General features: G+C 53.7%; 1 protein-coding gene across 1 annotated transcript; it reads right to left on the reverse strand.

Moving 5' to 3' along the window:
- Positions 1 to 10,387: 10,387 nt before the first annotated feature.
- On the reverse strand, positions 10,388 to 16,710 carry Zdhhc7 (zinc finger DHHC-type palmitoyltransferase 7). Its single transcript, XM_032887748.1, has 6 exons — positions 16,352 to 16,710; positions 14,741 to 14,865; positions 14,038 to 14,134; positions 13,555 to 13,636; positions 12,415 to 12,545; positions 10,388 to 11,944 (listed from the first exon to the last, which is right to left on the reverse strand). Exons 1-6 carry the CDS (start codon positions 16,664 to 16,666, stop codon positions 11,768 to 11,770), a joined length of 927 nt encoding a protein of 308 aa, XP_032743639.1. The 5' UTR covers positions 16,667 to 16,710; the 3' UTR covers positions 10,388 to 11,767.
- Positions 16,711 to 17,000: the final 290 nt, after the last annotated feature.

Below are 17,000 nucleotides of genomic sequence, written 5' to 3' on the forward strand. Positions count from 1 at the left end.
TGGTTCCTGGCTGCCGTGTTCACCAGCGCTATAGCTTGGGCAGTGCAACATCTAAGATCCATAGTACAACAAACAAAACAAAACAAAAGGCTGGTGGGAGGCAGCAATGGCTGCCTCACAAAAGTAGATCTTCCTTCTCGCTGGGAGGCACAAAAGTAAGGCCTGTTTTAAAAAAATTTTTAAAGGTCCTCAGTTTGGTGCCCTCCATCCTGTACACCCCCCCACAGCTTTCCCTCCACCCTGTACACCCCAACACAACTTCCCCTCCATCCTGTACACCCCAACACAGCTTTCCCTCCATCCTGTATACCCAGCACAACTTTCCTCTGTCCTGTGCACCCAGCACAACTTTCCCTCCATTCTGTATACCCAGTACAGCTTTCCCTCCATTCTGTATACCCAGAACAACTTTCCCTCCATTCTGTAGACCCAGCACAACTTTCCCTCCATTCTGTATACCCAGCACAACTTTCCCTCCATTCTGTATACCCAGAACAACTTTCCCTCCATTCTGTATACCCAGAACAACTTTCCCTCCATTCTGTAAACCCAGAACAACTTTCCCTCCATTCTGTAGACCCAGCACAACTTTCCCTCCATTCTATATACCCAGAACAACTTTCCCTCCATTCTGTATACCCAGCACAGTTTTCCCCAGTCTCTCACCTCACTGTTCATCTCCTGACTTTCCTGGCCATCTTCAAATGCTACCCCAAGGCCACCAAGGCACCTAGCAGAGGAAGCGCACACCCACTAGTGCCTCAGCTAGACCCCTCCATCTTCCTGTGTCTTTGGGGAAAATAGTGTGCAGAGGAGGCCTTCTCCAAACCCTTCAATCATCCATTTGTGTTTGTTACTTTATTATATTAAATGATCAATTGATGTAGTAAGGTTGTTAGCTCTTGGATGAATAGAAATATTTTGTATAAGTCAGTATCATCCTGCACAGTTGGAAATACACACCGGCAGTCCAGCACTTGGGAGGTGAAGGCCAGAGGACTAGGAGTTCAAGGCTAGCTTCGGCTACATGAGGGCTACAAGAGACTGTCTCAAAAAAAACAAAACATCAAAACAATAAATCAAAGTTATCTTCTTAGTGAATATTTAACAGTGGTTTCCCAGACAAGCATGGTAGGAACAGGAACCTGTACAGTGGCTGGCAGGCTCTGTTCCCTGACGTCTGTGGGCCCAACACGAGCTTAGTGTTGTATCAGCTCCAGCTGTCCTAGACCAGGCTACCCAGCAGCCTTCCTCAGCCCAGGCTCCTAGGCCCCATACCTCACTATTTCTGCCTCAGACAGAAAGTGGGGCATCTCCTGGAAATACCCCCCAAACTTGCTCACTCCCTGTGGCTGAGACAGTAAATATCTGTAGGTCCTGTGTTCTTCTCCAGGTTGGGGGCAGGCAGGCCAGCAGAGGACATGACACCCGCCCATGTGACTTCACTGGGTGTGTTTTGAGAGACTCCCTTTGGGCTAGTGTTTAAAATAAAACTTAAAGGAAACCTGGTGTCCTGTGGGCAAACAGAAACTGTACGCAAGTCCCATGCCTGCTGAAAACCAGTGTTGCTACCACACAGAACACGGACGTATCTGAGGAGGAAAGACTATAGGTAACATTTCTAAATTTCTCCTCCTTCCCCCTTCCCTGCCCATCCCCAAGCAGGAAAGGCTTCTCAAAGGGCCGCGACAGTAGTTTGAACCACGACCTCTGGTGGTCGTGTGTGGTAGTGCACCCTCAATGCTGGCAGTATTGGGCCATAGGAAGGCTGCCTGGATGGGGACTGGCCTTCATCACTAAGATACTGTCACAGAGATGCCCGAGATGCCACCAGGATGGCAGGTGAACAAAGCTCACAGAGGCAGCCTCTGCACAAAGTCAACACTTGCGCCTTGCCTGCAGAAGATGTCTGAGAGAGTTGTGCCAAACCATTCTCTGGGCAGCCTGGTACTCCTCAGCGGCTCTGAGCATTCCCAGACAGAAGGCCTGGCTGCTCTATAGTTGTTTCCTCAGCCCCCGTTCCTCCCTTCTCCTCTCCCTCCCCCCTTGAGTCTGCCCTCTGAAGTCGAGCAAGGGCCCAGTGGAATGTAATTACCTTTCCAAGCCGTCCTGGAGGGGGTTATGAGCCTAAGACTTTAGACACACACGTGTATGGTTTATGTCCAGACGGAGAGGTGAAGAGATGGTGGAGGCTCTCCACCTTACAGAAGGGCAACCAACCAGCCAACCTGCTTCTAGGCCGTCCCAGGCCCTGCTGACCCTCCCTCTTACAGGCAGGCCTGGCTCTGTCTGAAGTCACAAATGCTTATCTCTGCTCGGGAGATCCATTAGTCACGCCTTGGCATGTCCTCAAAGCCCGGCTTCAAGCAAGAGATCTGTATCTGCCGCTCTGCTGCCCCAGAGGCCTGGAACTGGAACCAGTCAGACCTTCTGGAGAGCGAGGCAGGCGGGTTTGGATGTGCATCCAAGACCTAGCTCCTTTGATGCCAGGACCTGGTCCTCTTCCCCTTCCTACCCTGGGTGTCCTGTGGTGAAGGTTTGAGAGACTCCATGACTTCCCCTGTATCCCTTCTAGGAAGACAAAGTGAATGCACATCGGTCCCCGTGCACAAGGGTTCAGCTCTGAACCCTGCCATAAATGGCCACACTCTGGGGGAATTGAACTGGGTAGTGGGACAAATGGGTTGTCACCACGCCACACTCTCAAGAATGGATGTTCTGGGGGCTGTAGCCAGGAGAGGGTGACAGGCTAGGCTCTTTCCCAAGCTGACCCCTTTGGTCCTAGGCCAGGGTCAAGTCACCCCACCCACCCAGCAGGACACCAAGTGCCTCTAGGTTTGACGGAAGAAATAAAACAAACCAGAGAAAGGCACATCCTACAAGAGCCACACTGGTGGGCGGCAGGAGGCCTAGGGCTGCCAGCAGTTTGACTGTCCAGGCAGTGAGGAGAGGGAGAGGGCGGGGCCTGTGGAAATTTCCCAGGACTGCACACTGGGAAGTAGGGGTTTGGCAGGCCTGCCTGTTTCCTGGGGCCGCACAAGGTTTCTTTGAATAGAATCAGAAACAGCAGGAAGATGGCAATGACTGGGAACACTGGTTTTGGTGAGAGCCTCTGTTTCTAGAAGAAACACCAGAGGCCAGCAGGATTCAATCCTGCTCACCTGTGGTTGGCAGAGCACTGCAGACCCCAGATGCCCCTACCCTAACTCCCCAAACCTGGGCTTTCATAACCAACAAGCAAAGGGGCTTCACGCGAGTGATGGCGGTGGGGGTGAGGGAGGAGCAGCCCAGGCTGCCAGGTGGGTCTCATAAAACACACAAATCCTTCAGGTGGGAGAGCTTTTCCATAAGCTGTGTCAGAGGGCGTGGGACTAAGACAGTCAAAGATAAAGTAGCTGGTTGGATGGTTAGAGACAAGACTCAAGGGCCCAGGAATGCAGGTACTGTGTGACCTGGGGCAGGGATGGACAGGGCTCCCAGCAGAAATGGATCCTACCCATCCTTGGAAGTCAGCTCTGGGGTGATGTGCTGGTCCCTGAGTCTGAGCATTGGTGCTCAAATAACTACAAGCTTTCCCTATAGCTACAACAGCAGACTCAACCGCAACTCCCTGGTGCAGGTCCTGCGATGCCAGCCTCATCCGTGAGAACACCAAGTCTCTGGGAAATGGGCTGATGGATCTAGCAAGCCGGAGAAGGTGGGGACCCTGAGCCACTGAGCCCCACTGCTCCGAGGAAAGGGGGTACGCAGCCCTGCTACAGGATGATTGGGTAAGCGCTGACCTGGAGCGTTCGGTCAAGGCTCCTCTGTCCTGTCCTCTTGTCCCAAGCATCACCTGTGCCTTGGAATGAGGATGGCTGTGGATTAATGGCAGCTTTCTGTCCCCGTGACAAAATGTCTGAGGAAAATAGTCCAAAGGGAAAAAGGTTTATTTGGCCAGGAGTGAGGGTCAGGATGCCTTAATTCTAGAGCTTGGGAGGCAGTGGGTGGATCTCTGAGTTTGAGACCAGCTTGGTTTGCATGGTGGGTTCCAGACCATCTAGGGATACCTGATGGGACCCTGTCTTAAAATACATGGATACAACTAATTTGGACTCCTGTTCCAGAGGCTTGGCCCAGCAGCAGCATGGTTGTTGTGTGAGAGAGTTGAGCATCAGGCCTCTTGGCACCTCAGGACACTCGTGGAAAGGCTAGAGACACGGTGGCCTTTTGAGACACACCTCCCAGTGGCTTACTTCTTCCAACTAAGACCCACGTAAAGTTAACGTGATCCGATTATGAACCCCAAGGGGGGAGCCCGCTGACAAGGTGCTTCCCCAGAGCCCCAGCCTGAAGGCTGCAGTGAAGACCAAGCCCGTAGCGTGGAAGCCCACAGCAGGCATTCCATGGGCAGTGACCGTAACTGAGGGTCTCCTCCAGGTGAGGACAATGTTTTGTACTGTCATTTCATTTTTATTTTATTTTTGGTTTTTCCAAGAGTTTCTCTGTGCAGCCCTAGCTGGCCTGAAACTTACTCTGTAGACCAGGTTGGACTTGAACTCAGAGTTCTTCCTGCCTCTGCCTCCCAAACACTGGGATTAAAGGTGTGAGGCACCACCGCCGGCTGCCATTTTTTTTTTTTCTTTTGAGACTTATTTTTATGCGCATGGGAGTTTTCCTGGCACGGGTGCCTGGTGCCTGCAGAGACCACAAGAGGGCGCTGGATTCTCTGGCACTGAAGTGAGCTTCCATGTGCGTGCTAGGCATTGGACTCTGGCCTTCCGGAAGAGCAGCCAGTGCTCTTACCTGTTGAGCCCTCTCTCTAGCCCCTGCCCCCTAGGTGTCACTTTAAAATGGCTGCTCCTACACCACGTGAACTCCGCTCCAGTTTTGTTTTGTTTTTTTTTTTAAACATGCTGAGACCCTGTCCTGGGAGATTCTGTCTAGGGACAACAGGACAGGGAGGCTATGGTCTAGATCTCTCATTTGAAGATCTTATTGATGAAGGGGAAGTATTAACACTTTGGGGGACAGATCAGGATCTCGGTCATCATTCTGCAGCCTCAGCCAGAGATGACTGGGGTCATGTGGGGGCTGTGTGAGGATGGGGAGGAAGGTAGAAATGGAAAAGTACCTCGGTTCCAGCGGAGGGGCAGGGCAGGGCTGTGGTTTTAGATCTGCAGGGCCTCTGCCAGAGTGAGATGTTCTCTGGGAGACCATAAATGTTAGCCCCGCTGGCATGTGTTGTAAGTGGACTTGGTTTTGTTTAGTTGGTTAAATTTGTATTTACTTTTTAAAATCCCACAAAACCCCTGACAGAACCGTCTTAAATGAGGACACCACGTTGCCCAGGAAAGCAGAGTTCACAAAGGCTGAACTGGGCCAGTGGGGGTGGGGACCCACACACCACCTCAGGCATGAACTGTAGAGAACCCCTCAGCCATCACTGGCTCCGGTTCCTTGAGAGTCTGCTGGGTGCCAGAGGTCCCCTTAGTTGTCTGTGCCTTCCTGTTTCTGACCCCCAGGAGCTGCCAAGGCAGGAGCTCACTTGTGTCATTTTACAAAGGAATACATTTTTGGCACAGAGAAGTCAAGGAGCTCACCCTGAGTCCCACAGCCAGGCAGCGGCAAATAGGCAGCCAGGTTTGCCCATCTCAGGCTGCAGCGATCTCAGAAGGCCTGCTGCCTCGCGCCCAGGAACTGCTGGAGCCATTGTTTCTGACCAAATACTGTTCCTGACACACAGATCCCAGCTCAGGAGACCGGGGTGGCCATTCTCACACCTGGCAGTGCCTACGCTGCCAACCCAGGGAGGGGGAAATGGGGAAATGCATCCTAGAAGGAAGCAGTGAGCTTGTTCACATCAAGGTGAGGTGGCTGATGGCTTGGTACAGGGGACGCTCCACGTAGGTGTGGTGCTTAGGGAGGGGAGACAGGGAAACTCCCTATAGCCCTCACCCTCAGCAGAAGTCTTCCTGCCTGCAGGGGAGGGGGGGAGCCCCCGAGAGCTCCTTCAGCTCCCACAAGAGTCTGCAGTTTGTACTAAGCATGTATCCCTGTGGGGTGGCACTGCTGGCCACGGGAAACACAAGAGCAGGAGATGTTTTGTCCCTAGAGTAAGGGCTAAGGTCCCACCAGTAGCTCTGCAGCCCAGGAAGCCTGACAGCTGCCTGCGGGCCAACTGCAGCCAGCCTCCAAGATCACCCAGTGAGCACGTGCCCCTGTGCCTTAGATGACTGGGTCTCCCATAGGTGGAGCCCTGAGGGCAGCCACTACCCACCCATGGGCTTGGTATCAATAAAATGAACATCCCAGCACCTCTGGCTTGGGAGACTTTCTCAGCTCTTCTCCAGCCGATGTTCCCACTCCTGTTATCTGTTTTAGCTCTATGTGTAACCTCTTCTTCTAGTGTCCTGACAAGTCTGTATCCTTTTCTTTCATGTGTGTTGGTGTTTTGTCTGCAAGTGTGTCTGTGGAAGAGTGTCAGAGCCCCTGGAACTGGGGTTAGACAGTGGTGAGCTGCCATGTGGGTGCCGGGAATTGAACTAGGTCCTCTGGAAGTGAGGTCAGTGTTCTTAACCATAAGATTTATTTTATTTTACATGTATGCGAGCTTTTCATGGATGCACATATATGTGAGAGCCTGATCCCTGTGGAAGCTAGCAAAAGGTGTTCTATCCCCTGGTCCTGGAGTTATAGACGGTTGTGAGTCATCATGTGGGTCTGGGAATAAAGCCCAGGTTCTCCCTCCACAGGCCCTTAACTACTGAGCCACCTCCTCAGCCCCCCTTCAGCCCCCCACCCCCGCTCCCTCACTGTTCTAAAGTTTTCTTTATTTTTCTTTGTGTATGAATGCTTAGCCTGCATGTATGTGTATGCACCATGTGTGTGCTTGGTGCCTGAGGAAGCCAGAGAGGCCATCAGATTCCCTGGAACTGTAGTTACATACAGTGGTGAAGTACACACGGGCGCTGGGACTTGAACCCAGGTCCTCTGAAAGCGCGGCCAGTGCTCTTAAACTGCTAAGCCAAGCAGCCTTTCTGCAGGCCCGGTTTGATGGGGATGGAGAGGTGGCTTGTTAGTTAAGAGCACTTGTGGCTCTCTAGAGGACCTGAGTGGATCTCAGCACCCCTGTCAGTCAGATAACTCCATCTCTACAGGATCCCATGCTCTCTCTGGTCTCTGCAGGTACGCACATGCACGACACACATCCACACAGACATATACAAAAACACATATTTTTAAAAAGAGAAAACTTCAGGGTTGAGGATATAGCTCAGTGGTTGAGCACTTGCCTAGCAAGCACAAGGCCCTGGGTTTGGTCCTAGCTCTTGGGGGAAGGGAGGTTGTGAAGGGGAGGAGGGGGAGAAAACTCAGTGGCCGGAGCAGAATGCAGGCACTTGCTGTCTCCCAGCGCCCCCTGGTGGCCACCATCTTGCTCCGTACAACCCACTTTCCCAGAGGGAGGGATGTACCCACCACCCCTTCTGCATGTACTATTGGTCTTTGGAGGTTTGTTTATTGTACCTTTATTTATGTGGGACAGCGGCATGTACACACGTCACAGCATGTGTATGGAGGTCAGTTCTTTCTATCAGATAGGTCCCAGGGATCAAATTCAGGTCATTAGACCTGGTGGCAGGTGCCTTTATCTACAGACCCACCTGTCATGGCTTCATCTTGCTTTTGAAGCAGGGTCTCTCACTGTCCTGAGGCTTACCTGAGTAGAGGCTGACTGGCAGCAGGCCTCGGGGATCCACCTTCCCAGGACTGAGATTTCAGCTGGGTGTCCTGAGGAGCTGCTTGTGTGTCCTGAGCAGTGTCTAGAACGACGCCCTCAACCTGGCGGGGCATGCTGGGAAAAGGTTGAGCCTGTTTCCTTACCCATGAAGTGCTGCCTTGGCTCTGCTGCCCCTCAGGGAGTAGGGAGTTGCCCCTCACCACAGTTTCTGAATGAAGTGGTTTGGGAAGTCTCAGTAAGAATGCCAGGCACCGGGGTTGGGGATTTGGCTCAGTGGTAGAGCGCTTGCCTAGGAAGTGCAAGGTCCTGGGTTCGATCCCCAGCCCCGAAAAAAAAAAAAGAATGCCAGGCACCTGGGCTTGACACAGAGGAGGGAGGCAGTGTACTCTGGAAATGAGGGGTCTCCACCCCCACAGTCCAACTGGCCCCTCAGTGTCCTACCCTGGGACTGGAGGAAAAGGCTGTAGTGGCAGCCAGAAAGCACAGGACTGAATGAAGGAGGGAACAGAGGACAAGGATGAAGCCAAAGCCTGTGTTGGTGCCACCTCTATGGCAGGCCCCAGATGTCCTTTGGCCTGAAAACTGTCACCAGCCCCAAAACAAAAAGGCATCTGAAAAGATACTGGGGACAGTGGTGTACACCCGAAACCCCAGTACCCGAAGGGTGGAGGCGGGAGCCTGGGCCACACAGAATCCTAAGCCACCTCCGTCTCGTGGTGGGACACACCTTAATTTCAGCACTAGGAGGCAGAGCTGGTGGATCTCTGTCCCTGTCTAAAAACAAACAACAAAACCCATGAGAAGAGTTGGAAGACAGAGCTGAGGGGTTTCTGAAGACAAAAGAAAACAGGGTTGCGGAGGGACAGGCAATAGTGGGTGCAGACACCCCCAAACTTGACTCATAAGCCAGAGGAAAGAAAGCAGAGGCAGCTGTGCCCTGAAGACATTCCCCATGACCAAGTGTGGGAGCAGGACAGCAGGGGCCAGCACAGGCCAGGACAAGCAAGGATAACTTCACTATAGAGCCCCTGGGTAGCCGCAGCGAGGGCTAGGATAGTAGGTGAGGTGAACCCTGATCCAGCCAAGTGACCTCAGGCTGAGGATTTGGGGACAACATACCCCTGCCCACTGTTTTACAGCTAAGTTTCTTCTTCTGGTTTTTCAAGGCAGGATTTTTCTGTGTAGCCCTGGTTGTCATGGAACTTGCTCTGTAGACCAGGCTGGCCTCTGATTCACAGAGATCCGCCTGCTTCTGCCTCCCGAGTGCTGGAATTAAAGGCGTGCACCACCACCACCAGTTACAGGGATCTAGAGGGTGCGACTCTCAAGCAGACCGAATCCAGGAGTCTGGGGACAGCTGGCTGTACCAGGAGGGGAGTGTTGAACCAGGGGCAGGAAAGGGTGGGGCAGAGGACATGGTGTCGCGACCAGGGGAAGCCAGGTCCTGCTCAGCCATAGGCTCTTCATCTTGAACAACGAAATATCCAGTCTCATAGTCTAAGCAGTGCCTAGGAAAGGGACACAGGCAGCCAGCCCCAAGCCAACAGGAAGCATGGGTGCTGCCACCCATGATCTGTGTGGGTATGCGGCTACAACCTCCTCCATTGTCTCCTACTTTCTAGAATCCACCCGAGCTGTTAGGAGACTGACCCTTGTTGACTTTTGCCCAGCCCAGACTTCCGTGCTTCTGATCTAAGCAGCCACAGGGCTATGGGGTCACCACTCGTTCCCTTTGGAGTCTTTGTCCTTGGGTTCAGCCTGGGTCATAGCTGAGTGCCTCAGGCTTGGAGCTGCCCCAGGGGACCATGACATTCCCTCACAGGGTGGCATGGGTACATCACCCCCAAGGCTGTGCAGATGAAGAGGCCATTTGGATTCCTTCTCATGCATAAGGGCTTTTTTCTTTTTCCCTTTTCTTTTTTCTACATATGTGTGTGTGTAGGGACCTGTGGAGGCCAGAGGAGGGTGCTCAGTCTCCTGGGACCACATATGACAGCCATGAGCTACCTTCTGTGAATGGTGGGATCCAAATGTGGGTCCTCTGGAGCAGCGGTAAACACCCTTAGCCACTGAGCTTTCTCTCCAGCCCAGAACTTCTGTAAGACTTGAGTCGTACGGCCCTGGGCATAGCATATACCTGCTACCCCAGCCCTTCGGAGGGGAAGGAATGAGTTCTGAGGTTGAGGCCACTTTAGGAAGACCCTGTGTCTCAAAAGCCGGATGCCTGAGGCTCTTCGGGGAGGATTTTGTTTGTTTTTTGAGACAGCACCTCGCTGTCTTGAACTCAGTATGCAAACCAGACTGGCTTCGAGCTTTGCGAACTCCCTCTGCCTCCCCAGTGCTGAAGTCCAAGGCTCTCAGACACTTCCCAGGCAGACTAGCTGCAGACCCTGGCACTGCACCCCTCTGTTCCAGCCCTGGGGCTGAGGCTATGTCCATCTGCTCCTGTGCTCAGAACCAGTTTTATTTTAAAGTGCATTTAAAATTTTCCTCAAAGTTAATTAAGAGAAAGTTAAGGGATCTTAGGGTAAAATCCTAGCCAGGCAACATCTACACAGGTGACACTGGGAGCTGTACCCAGATACCCAGGTCCCCTCACAGGCCCATAGCAGGTCCTGAAAAAGCAAGGCAGGCCACCCAGGAAGAAGAGGGCTGCAGGAAGGTGAGAACTGTGGACGGGTTACTTTATTTCATAGAAAATCACACTGAGGAATTGAAAAGTCAAGTATACTCAGCTTGGATTCACCGCCACGGACTCCACACTGGAGGGTGAGACTGCCAGAGCCTACATGCCCAGACACATGTGCAAAGGAACGCAGAGACAATCTGAAGCCACAATGTCCCTCTGCAGGGACTCGGGCCCCAGAGTTTGCTCACTGCATGAGAGGGCTCAGGTCCCCCGGGTTCACCTCAGTAGCATAGGAGCCCAGACAAGGGCAGGGCACAAGCGACTGACACCGAAAGAACAGTCATGGTGTCACGGGGACAGAAAGGCAGCTGGTCCCAGAAGGGAAACACTGGTGTCTGCATGGGAGAACACTCTCGGAAGTCCCCAGCTTCTGTCGGACTGCTTTCACCCAGCAGCAAAGGACAACCTACGAGTTTAAGGCAAGTCCCCTGAGGGGAGCTGTGTGTGCTGACATAATTCTAAGCCCACACCAAGGGTCCACTGACTGAAGTGCCATGGGTAGAGAAATAGTCACATGTCCCCACTCTTGACAGCTCAGGCACCGGGCTGTCTCACCCTGCAGCACCTCTCCAAAGGGGCCCAAGGCGGCTTCTCATGCTGAGCTCCCCACAGCCCCTGCCCCCCAGTGCTGGGTCTCAGCACAGGGCTACCACTTTCCTTGTTGAGAGAAGGTTGCAGTGGCTAGTTTGGCTCCACGCCCTCAGACACTAAGTCTTCAGTGAAGTAAAAGCAGGAGGCCGGGCCCATGCGCAGGCATGCCTGTTCTTTGGATCTGGACACTGTAGGGTACATTCATAGGAGGCCAGCAAGGGCCAGCAGTGCGTCCCACTTCCCTGAAACACTGGAGTCTGAAAGACAGCTTGTCTACCACACGCGTGCCTGAACAACACTGCTGATTCCGACACATGCTCACGCACACACGCCACACAGACACACAGATGAGCACACACACACTTGCTGGAAGGGTCAAAGGATGCCCGTTCTGGGGCAGCAGGGAGTGTTCTGGAAGCCGCTTTGACTGTTCAGTGCTAGGTGTCAGAGCCCTCCAAGCCAGAGTCTCTGTGGAAACCCCTTCCAGTAAGAAGTGCGCTGGGGGTGGGCCAGCAGGACCCCAGCAGCTGCTGTGCTGGCTTCCTTCATGACTGAGAAGCAACGGCACCTGTGCTCGGGTGCTCGCGGCCCACGAGACATCCTGGGTCAGGATGGTCAGGATGGCCTCCCGGGACTGCGTCTCCTGGCAGTACACACAGAAATGACAAGTGCCTGTGGCCCCGTCTGCTGGCCGGCTCCGTCTGCCCACAGGCTGCTGTGCTTGCGGCCACTGAGTATGATGTCTGCAGACATCCTGCCCTGAAGGCTCATACGGAGAACTCGGGGCCTCCTTTCCTGGTCCTCATCTGCAGCCGCCTGAATCGGAAGCCCACAAAGGGGTTCATCCAGAGGAGGGAGGGAGGGCCCCCGAAGACGGACTTCATCCCTTCCCACCGCAGCCTTCGCTCCCACGTAGGCTTCTCACTCTTCAGCCTCTCGATCTCCTGGGAGCAGAAGCCAGAGGAGCAATGAGAAGAGAGCCACAGCCTGTAGCTGCACAAGGCCACCCACAGCGTGCTGCAGGCCTCCAAAGCCTGTGTGGAGTCCTCCCTATCCCACACGCACAGCCAAGCTGCAGACAGCTACAAGGATCAGCCTCGAAGTCAACCAGGCTATGGCTCGTGAGGCACAGTGGCCCCTGGATGGGACCAACACTTTGTTTGAGTTCCCACTCGGTCTGTATTTACGCAGCACCTTCCCCGGGCCTGCAAGAGTGGGAGGCCTTCACGTTTCTGAGACCATTGAATTCTTACCAACCTAACCCCCATCCTGGGCCCAGGAGCTATGCTGCCCCAATGGAGAGAGCAGCGAACACAGACCTGTGGACCCGAGGTCGGAGAGGCCACGTGGACACGTGGGCTGTTGCTGCTGACAGTGCCCCCTGCCACCCCTGCAGACACAGGACAAGACTCACAGTTTCGTCATTGCATATTGAGTGGATCTGGGTGCCGAACATGACTGCGGTGAAAGTGAAGAACAGGAGGCCCTCAAGGCACAGGAAGACCAACAGGATTACAGTTATGGGAGGAGAGAAGTCACTGCACTCTGCGGATGAGAGTGAGGTGCTGTGTACAGGGGAGCGGTGGGGGAGCTGCACGAGTTTCCTAGAAGGAATGCGCTCCTCCTGCGTGAGCCCACTGGAGCGCTCTAAGAAGCTGGCACCCAGCCCTGTCTGCCTGGCACGCAGCCTCACCATCCTCGCCAGCCACAATCTCACCTCCCCTCAAGTTTCTGACTGCACTGGGGACTCTTCCCAGGGCTTTACGAATGCCAGGCAAACTCCACCTCCTCCCACTGAATACCCCCAGCCCTCTTTTTACCTTGACAGGGCCTCACCAAGCTGCCCGGCCAGCCTTGAACTTGAGTCTCCCGCTTCTGCCACTCGAGCAGCAGGGCATGGGTCCCCTAACATGCAACTGTTCTTAAAGGACCCTCCTGTGTCTACACTGTGTGGCTACAGGGGACATTCTACACTAGAGGTACTGTGACAGGAGTGCAGCCCCTCTTGTCTTCCTGTAGCTGCCAACAAATGCCCATCCAGATAGGCACATCTGCCTGGACACCTCATCAGGCCACCCCGATAGGCACATCCTCCGGGACACCCCATCAGGCCACGCCAAGGGTGCTGTGAACGGGGATCGACTAAGCTGGCCAGAAGGAAACAAGGCAATGGCCTCAGTGGCAGCGCTGCCTGCCTCAGTGTAAAGAGTTTGCAAGTAGCTGACGTGATTATCACACGTTAGCCATGCACTGAGTGAGGCATCAGCCAACTAGCAGGGTGAAGCTGCCACATTCTATCTTAAGAAATGTTAACTCTTTACTGCCAAGGTGGCTTATACCTGTCACCCCAACACTTGGGAAGCTGAGAGAGAAGCATCACCCCTGAGTTCAAGGCCAACCTAGACTACAAAGTGAGACCCTGTTACAAAAAAACAAAACACTAAAAACAAGCCCACCTCAGGTTATTAAGAATAAGGCCTCCCTCCCATCCAGGAGCCCAGCTCCCCTTGGGCTCCCCATTGCACTGCTTTCGAGATGACGGAGTCTTCCTTACCTGTCCACTGCCCTCGGACGCAAGAGATGAACTGAAGCCCGCAGAGAATCAGAGCATGGACTGAAGACAGGGCTATGTACATCTAGAAGGAGGGAGATGGGTTAGGGATTGTCAACAATCTGCCATCCTATAAGCAGAGGCTGGCCGTGCTCAAACACCTCCCACCCCCAACGGGGAAAGCTGGCGTGGAGGAGGAGTAAATTGTAGGCAGTGGCAGCTGATTGGACCACAGCAGAGAAGCCCAACACCGCACGGCAATATAAGCAGAGGGGAAAAGAGCTCTGTGCATGACGGAGGCCCTGTGTGTGACAATGGTGACCCAGAGGGACAGACAAACCTACAGGCAACAGGTGATGTAATCCACATGGCATGGTCACCCCTGGACTGTGCTCTGCATGTGCCAACACTGCCATTAGCTGTAGCTAAATACCTCCCCCAACTGCAGAGGTTCGAGTCTCAGAACCTCCAGCTCCGCGCACTCACGGTGAAGAGCACGAAGAAGCGCTGGTTCTTCTCTCCCACACAGTTGTTCACCCACGGGCAGTGGTGGTCCATCTTTCGAATGCACCTCTTGCAGATACTGCAAAGGAGAGCACACTTTTTAGCCTTGTGTTCTGGGACATCAGTGACACCAAATGACATCCAAGGTAGGACAGCCTGAGGACATCTCTCTGCACAACACCTATGACAAGGGCGGTCACACTCCACCTTTGTGCACACACAGAGACTCAGTCCAAGGACGGGGAAGCCCAAGAGATTTCCAGGAATGAACAAGTATCCCTGGTTCACCACACCTAATATCAGCCCCGCCGAGGGACAGCAGCCTGTCTAACATCCAGTCTTGGCACAGCAGGAAATGACACACTGCAGCAAAGGCCAGTAGAGGGAGCCCAAGAGAGGACATTCAAAGGCACCTGTTTGTGGGCTGGAACTGCTCGCTCCTTTCTCATTAACCAGTGTCAGTCAGAAAGTGTGCCAACAGGAGCCTGCATTTAGTCTGCTGATGCTGCCACGCACGACGGGCAGCAAACATAAAGAGGCTGATTCTCCAGCTACAAAATTCATGTGTCAGGCCAGGAAAACAGGCAGACACCTTGTTGCTTCCTGTGACTGTTGTCCAGCTGTCTCCTGCACTGACTGAAAACTTCCATGTACAGCCTGGCCCTGCTGAGGGCAGAGGTCATACCTGCAGTGGTGGGCACGCTCTGGCTTGATGCAGCAACACTTGGGGCACTTGTAGATCACCTCGCCCGGCTTCAGCTGCAAGCTCTCCATGTACTCCTTCGTGGCGTTGCCTTTGGGGACAGCCCCCTGTGCACACAGATTGGATTCAGGTTGGGTGAAAGGAGTCAGAAAAACAAGGCCATAATTCTAGCACTCAAGAGGCAGAAGGCCAGCCTGATCTACATAGTGAGTTCCAGGCTAGCTAGGGCTACACTGGACTACCCTGTCTTAACTCTCCCACCCACAGCAAAAGATCTACAAAATATGCCCATAATAGCCAGCACTGGGCCGGCAGATGCAGGAGGATGGCTGAGTTTGAGACCAGCCTGGGCTACTCAGTGAGACTCCGTTTCAGGAAAACAAAAGACTCCCGAAGCCTGATTGTGCTGAGTCTGAGGAAGGGAGGCAGTGTGGTCAGAGGCCTCTCGGGCAGACAGCGCACCACAGGATGAGGTCTAGGGCACAGCCTTGGTCCCTTGTACTGGCTGGTTTTGTGTGTCAACTTGACACAAGCTAGAGTCATCACAGAGAAAGGAGCCTCAGTTGAGGAAATGCCTCCATGAGACCCAGCTGTAAGGCATTTTCTCAACTAGTGATCAAGGGGGGAGGACCCAGTCCATTGTGGGTGGTGCCATCCCTGGGCTGGTGGTCCTGGGTTCTATATAAGAGAGCAAGCTGAGCAAGCCAGGGGAAGCAAGCCAGTAAGTAACATCCCTCCATGGCCTCTGCATCAGCTCCTGCGTCCTGACCTGCTTGAGTTCCTGTCCTGACTTCCTTTGGTGATGAACAGCAATGTGGAAGTGTGAGCTGAATAAACCCTTTCCTCCCCAACTTGCTTCTGGTCATGAGGTTTGTGCAGGAATAGAAACCCTGACTGAGACACTTGTATAGGCTAGCCAAGGCCACTATGAGTCAGGAGAGAAAGCAAAGGTTATGTACACTGTGGATTCTAATACAGCAGGGAGGCTGCCTGAGTCCAGGCTGCCTCACCTCAACTTTAGAAGGCAACAGAAACTTACAGTAGTGGTTTTCGACCTTTCTAATGCTGCGACCCTTAACTGGCAGACACAAGCACAGATCTGTGTGCACAGATCAGGAATCCATGCCAGGCTCACAGTGCTGTAAGAAGCGTAGAACTTTCTTAGAATCAACACATGGCCTCATGTGCCTGCACTTGCTACCTATAGGGGCTGCTCTGTGGCCTTCAGATTACCAGGAGGAAGCCCTGGCCATCTCCCTGGTTCTGGGGTAGCTACAAAAAGGGTGTCTCAGGGGTTAGGGATTTAGCTCAGTGGTAGAGCGCTTGCCTAGCAAGCGCAAGGCCCTGGGTTCAGTCCTCAGCTCCAAGAAAAAAAGTGTGTGTGTGTGTGGGGGGGGGTGTCTCAAATTTCTGAGAAGCAGCTATCCCTGATCTGGAAGCTCTAAATTCGCCTTCACTGCATTGGGACTGAGAGCGGAAGTACAGGCCTGCTCCAGAGATAGCCCACAGTGTGCGCGTCTGTGCCAAGGCCGTGTGCTGCTCTGTCACAGCTCGGCACGTGCAAACCTTCTAGGCCAGGGACTGGGTACCCACCGGGTCAGTGAGCATGGTTCTTAGGTGGGAGGACAGCGCGAGCACCGCCAAGCAGTTGAAGAGGACCCCGTTCACCACGGAGTACCAGAAGTCTTTGGAAGGCAGCAGCATGACGAAGGTCACCACGAAGTCTGCATAGACGACCAGAAGCCATGTCATGACAGCACAGACCATGCCACAGCCATCTCGGATGAACCACACCCTGTCTGCCATGTCAGCCTCGGAGGACGAGGAGGACGCAGAGTCGTAATTGTCATTGTCAGTCAGGAGAGGATGGTGCTCAATGTCCCGGAGCCTGTGTCCTGACGGCTGCATGATTCCCTGGCACCCCCTGCAGAGGTGGTGAGAGCGGGTGAGGCTCCTGTGCAAAACACATCCACATCCACGTTTAACATGAAGAGACACACATGTAAAGTCACTCAAAGACACTGAGCAGAAAGGAATGCAAGCACCAAACTGGCCAAGGGCTTGGTCTCTGCTTTCTTCACCACTGTCCGGCTGCGTGAGACCCAGTGGGTCCCCATACTGTGCATGCAAAGACAGAGAGCTAAGGAAAGGCATGAGCTGAACAGAATCACAGCCCTGCACCCCAGCACAGCATAGAGGACCTTGCTGCTCACCGCTGTCCCTAGGGCCTGACTTGTCTGTG

This window comes from Rattus rattus, chromosome 17, assembly GCF_011064425.1.
Source record: "Rattus rattus isolate New Zealand chromosome 17, Rrattus_CSIRO_v1, whole genome shotgun sequence".
NCBI classification, from domain to species: Eukaryota; Metazoa; Chordata; class Mammalia; order Rodentia; family Muridae; genus Rattus; species Rattus rattus.

What these genes read in the sequence shown, in the direction of transcription:
- Zdhhc7 (XM_032887748.1), bottom strand. Translation starts at nt 16,666, where the DNA reads ATGCAGCCGTCAGGACACAGGCTCCGGGACATTGAGCACCATCCTCTC. An exon ending in GAACCATGCTCACTGACCCG is followed by an intron (nt 14,866 to 16,351) that starts GTGGGTACCCAG and finishes CTGTGTGCACAG; the next exon opens with GGGGCTGTCCCCAAAGGCAA. An exon ending in CAATATGCAATGACGAAACT is followed by an intron (nt 11,945 to 12,414) that starts GTGAGTCTTGTC and finishes TTCTGCTCCCAG; the next exon opens with GAGATCGAGAGGCTGAAGAG.